The sequence below is a fragment of the Notechis scutatus genome, chromosome 5 (genome assembly GCF_049901735.1).
Source record: "Notechis scutatus isolate UNSWTSFEM ecotype Mainland chromosome 5, rNotScu1.2, whole genome shotgun sequence".
In the NCBI taxonomy this organism is placed as follows: Eukaryota; Metazoa; Chordata; class Lepidosauria; order Squamata; family Elapidae; genus Notechis; species Notechis scutatus.
This window is the reverse complement of record NC_142013.1, coordinates 115,782,771-115,797,891: the sequence shown is the minus strand read 5'-3', so window position 1 is coordinate 115,797,891 and position 15,121 is coordinate 115,782,771. Positions and strand designations below refer to the sequence as shown.

The 15,121-nt window shown below is 54.0% G+C and overlaps 1 protein-coding gene across 1 annotated transcript; it reads left to right on the top strand.

Annotated features, from left to right (window-relative positions):
• The first annotated feature begins 1,632 nt into the window (after nucleotides 1–1,632).
• Nucleotides 1,633–11,037, top strand: MXD4 (MAX dimerization protein 4). The gene is made up of 6 exons (XM_087967464.1): nucleotides 1,633–1,794; nucleotides 1,877–1,967; nucleotides 3,902–3,931; nucleotides 7,226–7,340; nucleotides 9,043–9,202; nucleotides 10,588–11,037. The coding sequence occupies exons 1-6, from the start codon at nucleotides 1,731–1,733 to the stop codon at nucleotides 10,734–10,736; spliced, it is 609 nt and encodes a 202-aa protein (XP_087823590.1). The 5' UTR covers nucleotides 1,633–1,730; the 3' UTR covers nucleotides 10,737–11,037.
• The last annotated feature ends 4,084 nt before the right edge of the window (nucleotides 11,038–15,121 follow it).

Below are 15,121 nucleotides of genomic sequence, written 5' to 3'. Positions count from 1 at the left end.
TCCAAAGGTACAGAAGGGATAAATGAGGAAGACAAGCAGAAAAGGCTACAACAGGCAGTTCTGTTTATTTAAAAAAACAACCATCTGTGTTCAGAAATGACCGTGGGAGGTTTGCAAGCTGGGTATTTCCAGGGCAATTCCCAGTTGCCTTAGGGGTGCACTCTGCCAGGGGACACAGGATGATCCACTGTCCTTGACTTGGTGCTTCTCACCTACAGCAGGTGTCTCCAAACGAACAGAAGAACAGAAAAGGGCACAAGGGCCAGCTCACCAAGGATGCCTGCAGACAGCTGAGAACCGTCAATCCGGTGACAGGAAATAAAAACTCAAAATGAATTGAGGCCAGGAAGCCAAGGAGGCCAAGAACATCCCAGAGTCCCCCCAGCCCCTTCAGAAGGAGACCCACCACTCCTTGGGGAAGGCAATCGTGCTTAGGGCTCCCAAGGCAGAGGCAGCGCTTCTGAAGCCCTGCCCTGCCCCCCTCGCCTCTAGCCAGCCACCCTGCAACTCCCCCAGGTGGCGGCCAAAAGCACCAGGAATCTCCCTCCAAATTGAATGAGTTGCATCCTGGGACGACCTCAGGCTGAGTCAGGGAGAGTCCTGCAGGCCTGGCAAGTGCCCGGAGACAGAAGGCGGGGGGGAGGACATCTTTCTGCAAAAAGGGACAAAGGAAGATTCCCCCAAACTAACATATAAACCAGGATTAACATCTGAAACCTGGAAGGTTCTGGAGCAGACCTTCAAGCGGAGCCAGGCGGTTCCTGCCAGGTGGCATGGATCCCTCAAGGGCAACTCTGCCCAGCAGCTCCCTTAGTCGATGCCCTCCTCGGACACCGGGGAACACCAGGGCTTGGGACCAGGATCCCCTCTCTGCTGGCATGAAAGAGGGGCTGCTAGGCCCTCCAACCAGCCCTGCCCCCCCCAACCCTCCCCCCCTCCTGCCTTGAGCCTCGTTTCTGGGCCCCATCCTGGGGGGGGGCGGAGGGGGGCCCTTCCAGGAGGGGGAAGCCCAGAACTTTCCAGAATGCAGCTGGTTCTGCTCTTCTCAACTGGCCAGCCAGGAAGGAGCCGTTGCCCAAGGGAAGCCTCGCCTCGCCCTCCTCTTCCTCGCCAGGAAGAAGATTGCAACAGGGGCACCGCCCGGCCCTTTCCGGACTCCGAAGCATCAGAAGCGACACCGGGGCTCCCTTTGCAGGAGGCCGCTCGGGAACATGGCCGGTTTTTTTGCCCGGGAACCGAGGTTCAGGCTGCGGGACGCCGCTTCCCCTCCCCCCGGAGGAAAGACCTTCCCCGCCGTCCGTAACGCGCATTCACACGACACGCGAGGTTTCTCCTCGGGCTTCGTGACGTCAGCGCAGCCGCTGTCCCCGGCCTCATTTGCATAGCTCCTCCCGGCGCCCAATCCCGCGACGCGCCCTGCTTTGCATACGCGAGCCGGGCCAATCAGCGAGCGAGGGGCCGGGCCACCACGTGCTGTTGCTAAGCTTCGGCTTCGGGGTTGTTGCTATAGCGGCCGGCCTATCAGCGCCCGCGACGCCCGGGACCTCCACGCTCGTCCGCCTCCGCGGGCGGGCCCGGCGCCCCCGAGTGGCGATTGGCTGCTCGGCGGCCCCGCCTTCGGCGACTGGCGGGCGGGCCTGTCCGTCGAGCGAGCGACCTGCCAACCGGGGCGGGAGGCGGCGCGCCCGTGGCCCGAGCCCGTCGAGGTGGCGGCGGCGGCGGCTGAGGCGATGGAGTGGAACTCGCTGCTGATGCTGCTGGAGGCCGCCGAGTACCTGGAGCGGCGGGAGAGGGGTGCGCGGGGCGGGGGGAGAGCGGGAGGGCCGGGGGGCGGGAGGGCTCCGGGCCTCTCTGACGCGGCGCTTTCTCCCCGCAGAGGCCGAGCACGGCTACGCCTCCGCGCTGCCCTTCGAGCGGGCCTGTGCCCGGAGGAGGAGCGCCGCCAGGAAGGCCCCGGCAGCCGGTGAGTGGCCCTGCGGGGAAGGGGAAGGAAGGGGGCGCCGCCGACGCCGCCATCTTCTCCTCCGCGGGGCTCCCTCCCAGCGCCGCCGCCGCCGCCGCCACGTCGCCCGGCCCCGTCCGGCCCAAGGCCCAGGGGAGGGAGGCTGGGCGGCTGCCCCGGAGGCCTCCCGGGCTGAGAGGCGGCGGGGCAGGCCCTGGGGAGGAGCGGACTTCAACTCCCAGAATGCCCCGGACGGAGAGGGGGGCGCTCTGGGCGGGAGCAGGGGGCGGGGCCAAGGGGCGGGGCCTGGGGTCCCAAAGGGCGCTTCCCCCCGCCGCCTCCCTCCTCGCCCCAGAAGCCTCGCCGGGCTGAGCGCTGCGGGGAGGGGCGAGTGGGGCTGCCCCCTTCCTGGCCCGGCCCGGAGGAGGGGGAATGGTCCCGCCAAGGCCGGCCTTGCCTGGGTTGGCCTCCCTCCCTTCTCTGCCCCCGGTGGGCCAGCTGAAGGAGCCTCCGGGCCCCCCCCCCCCGGGGCTGGCTTTGGCCCCTGGAGCTCAGGCCCCTTTCCCTCTGCCCGGGGAGGTTGGGGCAGGGGCCCCGCCAGGCGCCAGCAGCAGCGCCCGGAGCCAGGCAGGTATTGCGGGATCCCGGGTGGGGGGGGGGTGTGTGGATGTTGCAAGGCGGAGCTTTCGCTGGAGGGGCCGCCCTCACGGTTGGGCCAAGAGGCAGGAAGCAGAGCCGGCCCTGGCCGACCAGAGGGCAAAAAAAAACCCCTTCCAAACTGACCTGAAGAAGCCGATGATGCCTCTGTTGGGATGCTGGGCCAGCTGAGGACGAGGGAACGCCAGCCGGGGGGGGCTGCCCTGTCCCGCTGCGTGTGTCTTGTCATAGGACTGTGGCCCTTGTGGTGACTGCCCTGGATTGAACGTAGGCCTGCCCTGAAGTAGATCTGGAGATCTCAAGGATCCCTCACTCAGTTCTCCGTCTTGTTCTGGCAACAGTGATGGGTTGCGCTGGATGAAAGGCGGTGTGTCGAAGCCGGGAATCCCGCAGGGTGTGAAGCCAGAGTTTTATCTACAGCTGCTGTGGAGGAGAAGCGTTGCAGCCCCCCCGTCCCCCCCCCCCGTGAGAGGCCTTGTGGGCAGCGGAGTACCGTCTTCCACGGGGCCCAGGCGGGGCAACCCCCTGGGCATACTACATTGAGCCCACCATTAGCCCTGCATATGCGCTGCAATCGCCACCTGAGAAATAATAGGCATTTTATTTTAAATTTCTGGCCACGGGATTAAGCCACCAGCCTTTAACCCACGGTGGCATTTTTCCCTTTGGCTCCATCTGTTATTTGGTGCCGGCCTGTGAAATCGTGGCTCTTCCCTGCCAAGTGGTGGGTCGGCCGCACTCTCCCAGCGTTGAACGTGTGCGGTGTTTTTGCAGCCCAGCAGTAATTACCCTCTCATTCCTGGGGATATTTTTTTCTCACCTAGATTCCCAAAGGAGGGAAGGATGAGGTAATTCGGTTTATTCTGAAGGGCCCGTGAGATGGCTTCCTTCCTCGGGATAGGGCGAGAGTGTCCTAGAAGGTTTGCTGTTTAGCTTTAACTTCTTCAGTCAGCAAGAGGAAAAACATGCCTGCTAAGGGAATTGTTTCCTGCCCTGGTCCAAGTTCATGTAACCTTCGGTTAGTCCTGTGACTGAGCTTTCCGTCGTGTCTCCACAACCAAAGTTCAGTTTGAGATACTACAGAAATTTAACCTGATTCAGGGTTGATCTTAAAACTGGGTTAAACCTGAGGAAGACAAAGAAACTCTGTTCTTTGTGTACTGAGATGTGCCCAAGTTCTTTAAAAACAGTTCCTATTAGGAACTTTTAAAACAAATGTTTCTATTTGTGTTAATACATAATCTAAAGTATTATGAGTTAATACATAATGTTCTAAAATATCATATTCTCTGTTTTTCATAGATCCTCACATAATGAATTAGAAAAACATAGGTAAGTAATAATTAACAGACTTGATAGAGGTATTAATATACAGAGATGGTGATTCAAATGTGGTATTGATAATTACTTATTTGCACATTGACAATAAACACAAGCTTTCAATTATTAACATCAGTGTTCATAATTTATGCAAGTTTTACTCATTTGCGTATTTATACATACCATTTTTACGGAGGTAATTTTACACCTACATATTTCATCAGGAGTTTGCAGCAAATTTGGAAGGTTTTAGCAATTCGTTTTAAAGAGTTATATTAAAACTCTTGAATGACTTATATTTTGATTCCAAATAAAATTCTGCTTAATAAATTCTAATTTCATTTTAAGGAATTGTAACTGCTTATGGACACATGACTCTTCTGGAAATAGGATTCAGTGAATTTAAGCAATTTAAAAATAATTAAGCACACCATTAAGCTAGAAGAGAAAAATGAAAGCAACTTCCCATTCCTAGGAAGTTAAAAGAAGAATTTGGTGGTCTGCCAAGTTTAACAATAATAATACGACCCCTTGAAAGAGTGGAACGGGGTGTCGGAGTTTTGGTGGCTGCTGCTGAAGACTTGGAGAATTCATTAAAAAAGAAAAACTCATTTTGGCAGGAATAATAAGCTGACTAAGAGGTGGTAGGTTCAGCTCTTGGGCCATGCAACACAAAGACGTTCGTTTTAATAATGAATATATGCTAAATTGTATTAAAATTCAGGGGTGCTGATTTACCACCAGCTTACGAAGTACTTAGGAGGCGAGGGCCAACGGCACGACCGGCCATCCACACACCCCAAGCAACCTCCACACACAACCAGGCGCCACCCACAGAATAGCCCAAAGCCCAGGCAGAGTTCCCAGAGGATGGGCTCCAGCATGGGTCCAAAAGCTCGGAAGACTAACCCTCTGGGGCCAGTGGCCGACCCCACCTTGGGGCCTGTATTAAAATTTAGCATGTATGGACGTACGTACCGGTGTACGTATGTATGTATGTACGTATATGTTTGGGAACATTTGTAGTGCTTGTTAGCTGCCCAGCATCATTTGGCAAGTGGGTGGCCGTGTAAGTTTAGTAAATAAAATGACTAAAGAAGATCTTGCAGAATGTCAGTTTTCACAGGCTGAGAGCATGGATTAAACTCTGTTTTCCAAACGCCCCTTGCTTGGTTCCATTTCCAAGTAGTGGCTGCTTTTTGCCCACACAGTGAGACATTTTAAATGCCTCTTTTTCTTGGAAGATGCTCGAGGGAAAAGGATGAAGTAATCCTTTCCTTTAGGCAGATTAGCAGTCACAACGTCATCACTTACTCTTCATTAGAAGGCGCAATTAACTAAGGAAGCTATTGAGAAATGTGTATATTACAGATTTGAAAGAATTATTCTAATTTGGTTTCTGGTACCACATTTAAAGATTTGTCTTTGGGGATCCCCTGGTGAAGCAGACCCCAGACCCCCATCTACCTGCTGCTCCCTGTAAATCCCCCTGTTGTTGGTGTTGTTGAAAAGAAAGGGAAGAGAAGCCCCTTTCCTTGAGTCAGGACTGCCTCCCTGGGGACGGCATTCCAGGGTGTGGTGCTCTGGAGCAGGCGAGGGGTGAATGGTCACGGGGCCTTGCAACTGCCAACGCAGCAGCAGCAGAATGGCTTTCCAGGGAGGCAGGGCAGCCACCCAGTCCTGAGAAAAGAGACAGGAGCTGCCTCCAGGAGCCTCCCGACTTGGGAAGCAGGTCTGAAGCCCACCAGCCCTGGGAGGGGGAGCGGCATGGGCAGACACCCCCCCCCAGAGGGAAGGTCAAGGAGGCAGCAGCCATTCTCTTCCAGAGAAACGTATACTTCCGGCTACCAAAACAACGGATTCTCTCTTAGTGACCGACCACTGGGCCTAGAAAGGCACCTGGCCTTTTCTGCATTGTTATTAAACTCACCAGACCAGTCACTGGCCTTAACACCCAGGGAGTTTTATCTTGGGTGGCAATTTTTATATCTGTTCACCACAAGACTCCAGGATATACCGATGAACGTAAAAGTCAAGTTTCACAATCTTTCAATCACGCGAATATTTGTACACTAGACTCTAGTTAGTTGCTTCATTTCGTTTAACATGAATGGAGTTTAAAGAACAGGCAGACTGAGGTGGAAGGAATGGCTTTTCCGGTTTTTCCAATAACTTGGTCTCAGGTTTTTAAAAGCTCTGATTAAGCCCGTTTGAATGTACCCAGATAGCAGCCTGGAAGGCTTCCCTGTTTGCAAGCTGAGCCAGGGGAAGATTTGAGGGACCCCAAGTGATACTTTTAAGGAGACAGCCTGGAAGAGGGAGCTCCTGTCTCAGCTGGGGCAATGCTGATGGATTCCTGCCTTCTTATTGTTGATCTAAATGGCAAATTCATTCTCCTTCCTCCAAATGGAAAACTGATGGGGCGAATTGGGTGAATGAGAATGGCAAAGACAGTTCAGTCTGCAAAAAATCCCCATAGCTCAGTGGAAAATACCGGTTCCGTCAGTGAGGAAAGAAAATTTCCATTAGGAAGAGCCTGAATGAATTAATACAAAGTTTATGATAAAGTACTTTGCATAATTTCAATCCACCGTGGCACACCTCAGCTGTCCTTCGTAGATCTTGGAAAGCTGTGGAACAGCATAGTCAAAAACTATCAGAAAGCTAAAGGTTTGCATGGGCAGATTTGGCCTGGAAATGGAGGGAAGCAAGTGGGAGATTTAATAGAAAGGTTGGAGATCACGTTATTTTCATTTTTCTCTGCCTCAAAGAGAATATTGCTAAACATCAGAAAAGGGAGGATAAAGAAAAAGGAGGTGCTTTGTGTGTCAGTAATTAAAATTATTGAATGAGTTACTCGATATTGCTAGGGCATCGTTTAGCTTTAAGAGCATGTTGGAAAACAGAAATAGCAGGTCACTTCCAAGAAACCTGCAGGAATCCCCTCCCCAGGAATCCTGCTTGGCCCAGGGCCTCTTCCATTGTTGCCTTTGCCTTTCCATTGTCTCAACAAACCGTGTCCCGATGCCACTCTGTAGTCATGCAGTTTGCGTGGATTGGTACACTGCGCGTGTGAACATATTTGGTGATTCCAACATGTAGGGTTTGTTTCGTGTTCCTTTCGTTCCCTGTCGACACATTGCCTCCAATATCGGAGGGGGTCCCTTGTATAGGTAGGAGCTGTGAGGCATAAATGCCAGGGGAACGGGCTTCCTTCATTGCCAGTCAACCCTGTGTGGGAAGGAGGGCAGATTTTGAGGGCCAGGGACACTAAAGCAGACTCCTCCTCGTTTCTGTCCGTTTCAGGAGAGCGAAGCTCCGGCTCTATCTAGAGGAGCTGAAGCAGCTGGTCCCTCTAGGCGCCGAGAGCACCAGGCACACCACCCTCAGCCTGCTGAGAAGAGCCAAGATGCATATTAAGGTAAGCCAGGAAGAAGCTGCCTTGGTTTTAGCCTTCGCCTAAAGGGTGGTGGAAAGGCTGCTCTGTAGCCTTCTGAGCCACCGGCTTAGCGTCCCAGGAGTCGGGGCACCTACAACCACAGTGGGATGGGATGTGGTTTTATTCATTATCTCTACACATTTCCCTCTTTTTGCCGGGGTCCAGGAGAAATGGCGAATGTGGCACGCTTACAGGAGTGCGTGTAAGGAAAGGAAACTCCCAGCCACGACTCCTGCCTTCCTTTATTTCTTCGGATCATTTCAGACTTTGACTCAAATTTAAAAAAAATCCCTGAAATAACTCAGAAATCGCACGGTCTCACTTATAAACCACGTCCTGGAGTTATTTAACTTCCCAGTTCCCCCAGATTCCCTGGAGGCTTTAGGCTACAACCTGAGCCCACGCCCTACTCTGCGGTCCCAGGAGCTGATGCTTCTGCTGCTCCGCCCCAGGCAACCCTCGGAGGGGCTTTCTGGAGCATCCTGCGCTTTACCTCCAGCGGGCTACCCGGGGGGGGGGGCTAGTGGGTGCCCACCGCTTGGGATAGGTCCCATGGGGAGAAGTCCCGTTTTAAAGTCTGCGCGGTTTTGCTTTCCATAGGCACAAGCGCGCATTTCCACAGGGAGGCTTCTAGGGAGGGGCCTTGATACCTAAGAAACAGACCTCACCCCCACCCCCTTCTCCTTCTTCTTTTCGCTTAACACAACCTGCCAGCCAGGTGTGTTGGTGGCTTATTTTAAGGGGTCCTAAAAACCCTGGATTCCCAGCTGGAGGTGAACTCAACCCACGATCCCCTGCTCCTTGTCTGAATGGCACGTAACCAGACCCGGAGGGCAGGGAGGCTCCCTGGAGGTTTACCTTAGAGGGGGATGGAGGGGAGGCCGAAAGAGGGAGGGGGGGTGAAGGGCCCCTTTTTCTCCTCCTCCAGTGCAAATGGGTTTATGTGGACCTGGCAGCAGAGGCCGTGGGGGGGGGGGGCTCAGGCGCCCCGTGCCATGGATGAAACGGCCACTTTAACTAGCAGGAAAGGGCTTGCTCTTATTTGCCGTCTCAACTTACCCGCATCAAGTTCTTTGCGACACCCACTTTGTCCTCCACTCAATGCTTTCCCATTCTTGGTGACTCCCTCTTGGAGAACGGTGAGGCCAGGAGCCTCTGAAGCTGGGATTCTTCCAGGTGTCCTTTGAGCCCTCCTGCTTGACAGGCTGCCCGCCCTTGTCGCCTGCAGCCTCATGTGTGCCTGGACCCACCAAGCAGGGTTGCTGGGGAAAGAGAGCCTTTTGGGGGAGGAAGAAGGTTAGGTGGGATTGTTTTCCCCCTTGTTGTTGTTGTTAGCAGCAGCAGCAGCAGCAGGGATTCGGCTCATTTCTGTCGAAATAGTCGGGGGAGCGAGTACACGGAGGGCCCCCCCTTCTCCCCGTCCTGCCCCCCCCCCCCCCCAACCACCATCCTGATTGGCGGCTGCTGGGAAAAGTCTTCAGCTCCCGGGCCTCCCACCCTCCTTTGCCAGGAAGGTTGCAGCTGCCATGTCACTAACGCAGAGAAGGGACCGTCGTGGCCTGGCCAGGGCAGCCAGGTCCCCCAGGACGCCCCTCCTCTGCCGCCCAGGGGCTGGCCGGACGTGGGGAGAAGGGGGCGGTTTCCCTTGTTAAGCGGACGGGTTTTCGTTGCTTTGGCTCCGTAGAAATTGGAAGAGCAGGACCGGAAAGCTCTGAACATCAAAGAACAATTGCAGCGAGAACACCGGTACCTCAAGCGCCGGCTGGAGCAGCTCTCCGTGCAGGGCCTGGAGCGGGTGCGCACAGACAGCCTCGGATCCACCATATCCACGGATTCGGAGCAAGGTGGGTGGTTCGAATTCTGCAGCCTCCCCTCTGAAGGCCCCACCCCACCCTTGAAATGCCCAGGGGGGGGGGGGGCGAGCGTGCAGCAGCAGCAGCAGCAGAGGCCTTGAGGCCCTTCGGGGCTTTGAAACTTCCTTCTGAAAAAGGAGATTTCGGTAGCAACTTGTGATGGGCTGGAAAACAAATTTAATAAGCACTTAGGGAGAAAAAAGTGGCTGCTGCGGAGAAGAAGGAAGCCTGAACGCCAGAGGTACGAAGCGTCAAGATTCAGCATCTCTTTCTTTTTTTCTTTTTGCAAAACAAATCACAGCTCAGGCTGTAAACAACTCAGGCTGCAACAATTAGAGGACCTCCTGGGCTGAGGGTTGCCTTGTTGCTATTACTGCTCCCAATGAATTTCACTGGACTTTTTACTTTGGGTTACTAAAAGTAATAGTTAGTTTGAGACTCTCAAGTTACCTTTTCAATGTATTTATTGCAAGCGGACACCTTTTTGCCCAAACATCCTAACCCAGGAAGGTGCAACCTTGGCAACTTTGAGACTTCTGGACTTCCGTTCCCAGAATTGCCCAGTCAGCCATTGGGGCCTGGGGAATTGTGGGGGTTGAAGTCCAGAAGCCTCAAAGGGGCCAAAGTAGGAGAGCTCATCGGAGGAACAGTTTCTGCCGCTACCCAAAAAATGCCCTCCCTCACTTGCAGACTGGCCAGCGGGTGGATTCCAGGCCAAGGTATACGTGGCCCATAAACAAATAAATCCTCCAGAACTTCCCATCTGCCTCTGCATTAATTTGAACATTGGAAGCCAGTAATACGTTTTTTTTTTTTTTTTAAAAATGCAAAATATAGGAAGAACCGAAAGAGAAACTAGGAATGAATTGCCCCCTAAAACAAGGGAATGTTCCCAAACCATGGGGGGGTTGGGGGTTGGATGATGGTGAGCAGATTCAGCTCTGAAACGATGTCTTAAGTACCGACAGTCCTCGACTTACAACAGTTCACTTAGTGGCCATTCAAAATTACAACCGCACCGAAAAAGGGGGACTTGTGGCTGTTTTTCACACTTTCCAGCATCCCCTTCATGATCAGGGGATCGAAATTCGGAGCTGTGGCAACTGGCTCCGAGCTATGACCGTGGCCATGTCCCAAGGCCACGTGGTGCCCTTTTGCGCGCACCTGAGGAAACCCCTGGGGAAGCCAGGTTCACTTAACAACCGGGCTAACCATTTATCAGTTGCAATGATTCACTTAGCAACTGAGGCCAAATTCACCTCCCCAATGTCTCCCTCGGAATTGCCGTAAGTGGAGGCTCCCCGCCCTGCTTGTGGTCTGCGGGCAAAGCGTCCGGCTGATGCAGGGCGTGAGACTTCTCCTCTCTTCCCCCACAGAGGTGGACATTGAAGGCCTGGAGTTCACCCCGGCCGAAACGGAGAGCAGCGGAAGCGCCAGCGAGGCCGAGGACAGCTTGCGAGGCAGCTCGAGCGACAGCGGCTACGCCCGGCCCCACAGACGCAGCAGCAGCGCCCGGCTCCTGTAGCCTCGGCCGCCCGGATCCCCTCCTGGGAGCCTTCCCTCTGGGGCCGCCAACCTGCCCCCCCCTTCAGAAAGCGGCCCTGGGCAAGAGGCCTCTGCCCTCCCCCACCCCCTCCGGGGCTCCTGGGCTGCGGATAAACACGGCGGTAGGAATCATGGCTTTGGGGCTCCCCCCCCCGCAGATTAGATGGCGCCTGGGGTTAAAAAGCCTCTTCACGGATTGGATTGGATTGGAGGGGCGGCTTTCCTGACCTCCCCCAGGAGTTCAGAAGTTCCGCTTTGAATAAATGACTTGGACCCATTTTGACAGGTTGTCCTAGGTGTTGAAAGGCGGAGGGCCTCAGCCGGCAGCCGCTCAGAAATCCGTGTAACGTTTAAAAGGTGGGCCTGGGCACCTCCAGGCTTCCATCTCGGCCGGTGTCACTCACCCAAACTGCCAAAAGGCCCCCCTCTGTGTGTGTGTGTGTCTGTCTGTCTGTCGTCTCCCTCGCAGCTTCTTTGGATTCTGTGGAAAGGAAAAGATGGAAGCTTTGAAAGCAGACGGCCGTTTTCGAAGGAAAAAAGCAGAAACCGCCCCAGTTTGTAAAGACGGCTGCGTTGGGCTCGTTTTGAGAGGGGGAGCCTGGTGGCCCTTTCAGGGGAGGAGAAGCGGAGGGAGGGGGGGGAGCCCCATGAATCAGGTTCCCTGCGGGGACAGCCCCCCTCTTTCCTGGCAGCTCAGGCTGGCTGTTCCAGCAGGGTCCTCCCGGGGGCTTCAGTAGGGAGGGCGGGCGGGCAGGAGGGGCTTCCGATACCCAGAGACCCCCAGGGCCTCTCCCCCGGAGGCTCTTAGCAGTAGGGCTGCCCCGGAGGGTCTCCGGCATTGGTCCTGGCGCCAGCCGCCCTGCCCGTCTCCTCTGAGTTTCCAGGTTCCCCTTCCTGGATCTGGCTCCCTTCTGCGCATTTCCCGGCGAGAGGGGAGCCAGGCAGGCCAGGCAGGTGCGCCCCTTGGCCCGGCTCAGGTGTGACATCCATGGCTGCCTTTGATCAAGGACCCCCACCCCCGATTGTCTCCTCTTGCAGGCAGGGACTGTGAAATGAGCTTCTGGAGCTCTTGGTCCCTGGGACTGGACCGCAGGGGGTCCTCCACTCCCAGCTGCAATGGGATCACCCTGATTTTGCAACCCTTTTTGTGACGGCCGCCACGGTCCTTAGACGTGGCGGTTCAGTGAAGCAGCGCTTCCCCCCCCAAAAAAAGACCAACCAGAAGAAGTCGGTGCTTCTCTTGGACAAAGCTGTCCTAAGACGGAGGCCATCAGGTGACCCCACGGGAGGCGTAAACGCCACGGTGTTGCCCAGCACCCCAAATTCGGTCATGTGACTGCAAAGGGGGGGCACCCTTGGAAGTTAAAGTCTGGGTCTCAAGCAGCCCCAAGGCGGGTCCATCGCTGTGACCGCACGGTTGCCAAGCGACCATCCGTCCGTCCGTCCGAAGGCTCTGCATTCAGTACTCCGGGACTTTTATTGGCAGGTTCTGAGTCTCCCCGTGGCCCCCGGGGAGTGTGTGTGTGTGTGTGTGTGTGTGTGTGATTAAAGCAGCCCGGTTTGTGTCTTTTCTCTATGTGGAGTTGCCAATAAACTGAAAGGAAAGTTTAGCTTTAAATTTCAGTATTGATACTGTGATTTCTAGGCTATACTGGCAGTTTTCAAAATAACAAAATGCTCTTAAGATTTGCCTCATTCATTTAGCATTCATCAAGCTTTTTAGGGTGCAGTTACTCCACTTGTAGCAATATTGCAGAGTTGTAATTGAAAACAGTTTAAGCTTAGTGAAGTAATTAGTCTGGCTTGCTGATAATTAAAAATGGACCAATCTTTGCATTGAAAAAGGTCTTTTTTTAAGAAAAAAAGTGATAAAAAGCTATATACTCTCTAGCCAACTGGTTTATTTCCTATAGGTATATTTCCTATAAAATAGTCTGTATTGTATTTTCCTAATTCTTCTGAACTACTTAAGTAGAGAAAGGACATACTGAACCCAACCGGAGTCTCAGGGACTCTTCATGTTTGATCATATTGTGCCTTCTGAACTTCCTTCCTTCCTTCCTTCCTTCCTTCCTTCCTTCCTTCCTTCCTTCCTTCCTTCCTTCCTTCCTTCCATCCGTCCCAATTCTCGAGGGTGTCATTTTGCCTCAGATTGAACACTGAGCTTATTTTACCTTTCCACAAACGGGGAAAGAAACCCCCCCCCGTGGTCCCATACCCCCCCGCCAGTGAAACACGTAATCCTTGTGCCTCTTTGGGAACTGGGCCGTGAGCAGCTCCCCCCACTTGGTGCCCTTCCGAGACAGGCGTGTCCAGCCAGTCCTAGCGGTTGAGGCGGCCGGCTCCCCCTTCAGAGGCTGCCCAGGGGACCAAGCCCTCCAGGGAGAGGGGCCCTGGCAGGCCAGGAGGCTGGACTCTGGCCTTGCTCTTGAGCCGGGGCAGCAGGTTGCAGGATCCAATCAGTGCCTTTGGCTACTCCAATCCAAAACTACAATGATGTGCTTTTCGGCATTGAAGACTTTTAAATCTGAAACAAAAGTAGAGCCTGCTAGGATGGATGAACTTCACCTTTTGTTGGTTTCTTTATGTTCAGTTATACTTGGTTTTCCCTTTGGTGCTACAAGTCAGAAAATTAGGAATTCAGTTCTGGCAGCTCAAGACTCTCCCGATTTGCTTCTGAGGACCTCGGATTTGTCCTCAAGAATATCGTGGATTAAATTACCTTTTTGTAGCCATCCCTCCTTTATCCGTGAGGTTATTTCTGGCAGCTGCATTTCAGATGAATAAAATCTGTTACCTAACTTTGCTATTATTTAGCATTATTAGTATGCTAGACACACTTTGTATGTTTCTAAAGCCCCCCTGGGAAGGGTACACAGCAATATAAGGATTGTGTGTGGCTGATACGGCAGCGTTAATTACTAATTCCTTTTGATTATTTTTGTTCCAATTTCCAAATCTGCTTTTTCTTCTAGAGGCTTCAATAACCGTTGATGGGGAAAATTGCTAGTAATGTTAGTTTCCTCTTACAATATAATGAATTTACTCATGGCTTTTAGAACGTTTGTTTCATGAAAAGCAATTCTTGCACAGAACTTTCCTACCGGAAAAAAAAAAAGACATATGGGAGAATGGAAAAGAGACTTTGTGAAAAACACCATTGACCTTCTGCCATTCTGATGTTTTTAAAAACATGTTTAACGAACTCTTCCATGCTGAGTATCAGTGGCTTTGTAGAACTTTTATATTTTCAATAAAGGTTATTCAATATTCTGAGCTGAAAAGTGCCGGCGGTTCCTTGTTTCCACCTAGTTGTGGCTGGTGTGTGAAGGCTCTGGTGGCCCCGGTGGCAACGTTAACGCATCACCCCCCAGAGCAGACCCTTCCTTCCATGCTGCAGGCCGGGGGATTGGGAAGAGGGGGGGGCGAGCTCCTTGCCTGCATTCAGAATGGTCTGCTGGATCCTTTGAGCAAATCAACCTTTCTTTTAAAAAAGACCCAAGAAATTGGATTCCCACGGTCAGGGCCAAAGCCTGCGATTGATATCAGAGGCCCAGCGCTGGACCTTTGCTGGAGCTGTGATGCAGTGGGAGGCATGGGGGGGGGATTATTGCCACCATCAGTGACGCCCCTCCACTGACCTCAGGAAGACCAGACCAGCCGGGCCATCGGTGGGCCCAGGGAGGCTCCCGAGAGGAGCTGGCCGCTTCCCTGAAGGATCTGCTGGAGGGTGGGGTCCCATTGCGGCCTGCAGGGAGTGCTTGGCTGGGCCTATGGGTCCCGTTGCTCCTCTCCCTCTGGGCTGGTCCTAAGGTGGCCCTTGGCTTAGGGAGGCTTCCAGGAGGTGGGCGTGCCGGGGGGAGACGGACTTGGAGCCCCCCCCCACCGGCCCCAGTAGGGAGGACTGGAGGGAGGGAGTCTGACCACCACCCTTTGAGCCGTGGCCTGGGGCCCGTAAGGGCAGCGAAACCCCCCTGTGCCCTCACGGCCTCTGCTGACCGTTGTCCAGTGTCCCCGGTCAGAGTGGCCCCGTCTCCACGGGGAAGGGAGGGCGCCTGGGAGTCTGTTGGGGCACCTGGTGGATAAAGTCACGTGGATTAGCAAGGAACAATTTTGGTCACACTGGTCCAAATCTTCTTGGAGGCATCAACCAGGGGGTGATGGGCTTCCCTCCAGAAGGTGTTGGGGTTCTATCCCTGGAGGCTTTTAAGAAGAGGGTTATAGGGGCTCCTGCCTGAGCGGGGGGCTGGACTAGAGGACCTCTGAGGTCCCTTGCAGCTCTCTTCGGATTGATTGCTTGGCTCCAGCCTAGAGTCCAACTGGTGACCAGGACACGGTCTGGAGGCGGCTCCTGGGTCAGCTCGG

Coding starts and splice junctions, on each gene's coding strand:
- MXD4 (XM_087967464.1), top strand. CDS start 1,731: ATGGAGTGGAACTCGCTGCTGATGCTGCTGGAGGCCGCCGAGTACCTG. Junction 1,795..1,876: donor CCTGGAGCGGCGGGAGAGGG/GTGCGCGGGGCG, acceptor TTCTCCCCGCAG/AGGCCGAGCACGGCTACGCC. Junction 3,932..7,225: donor AATGAATTAGAAAAACATAG/GTAAGTAATAAT, acceptor TGTCCGTTTCAG/GAGAGCGAAGCTCCGGCTCT.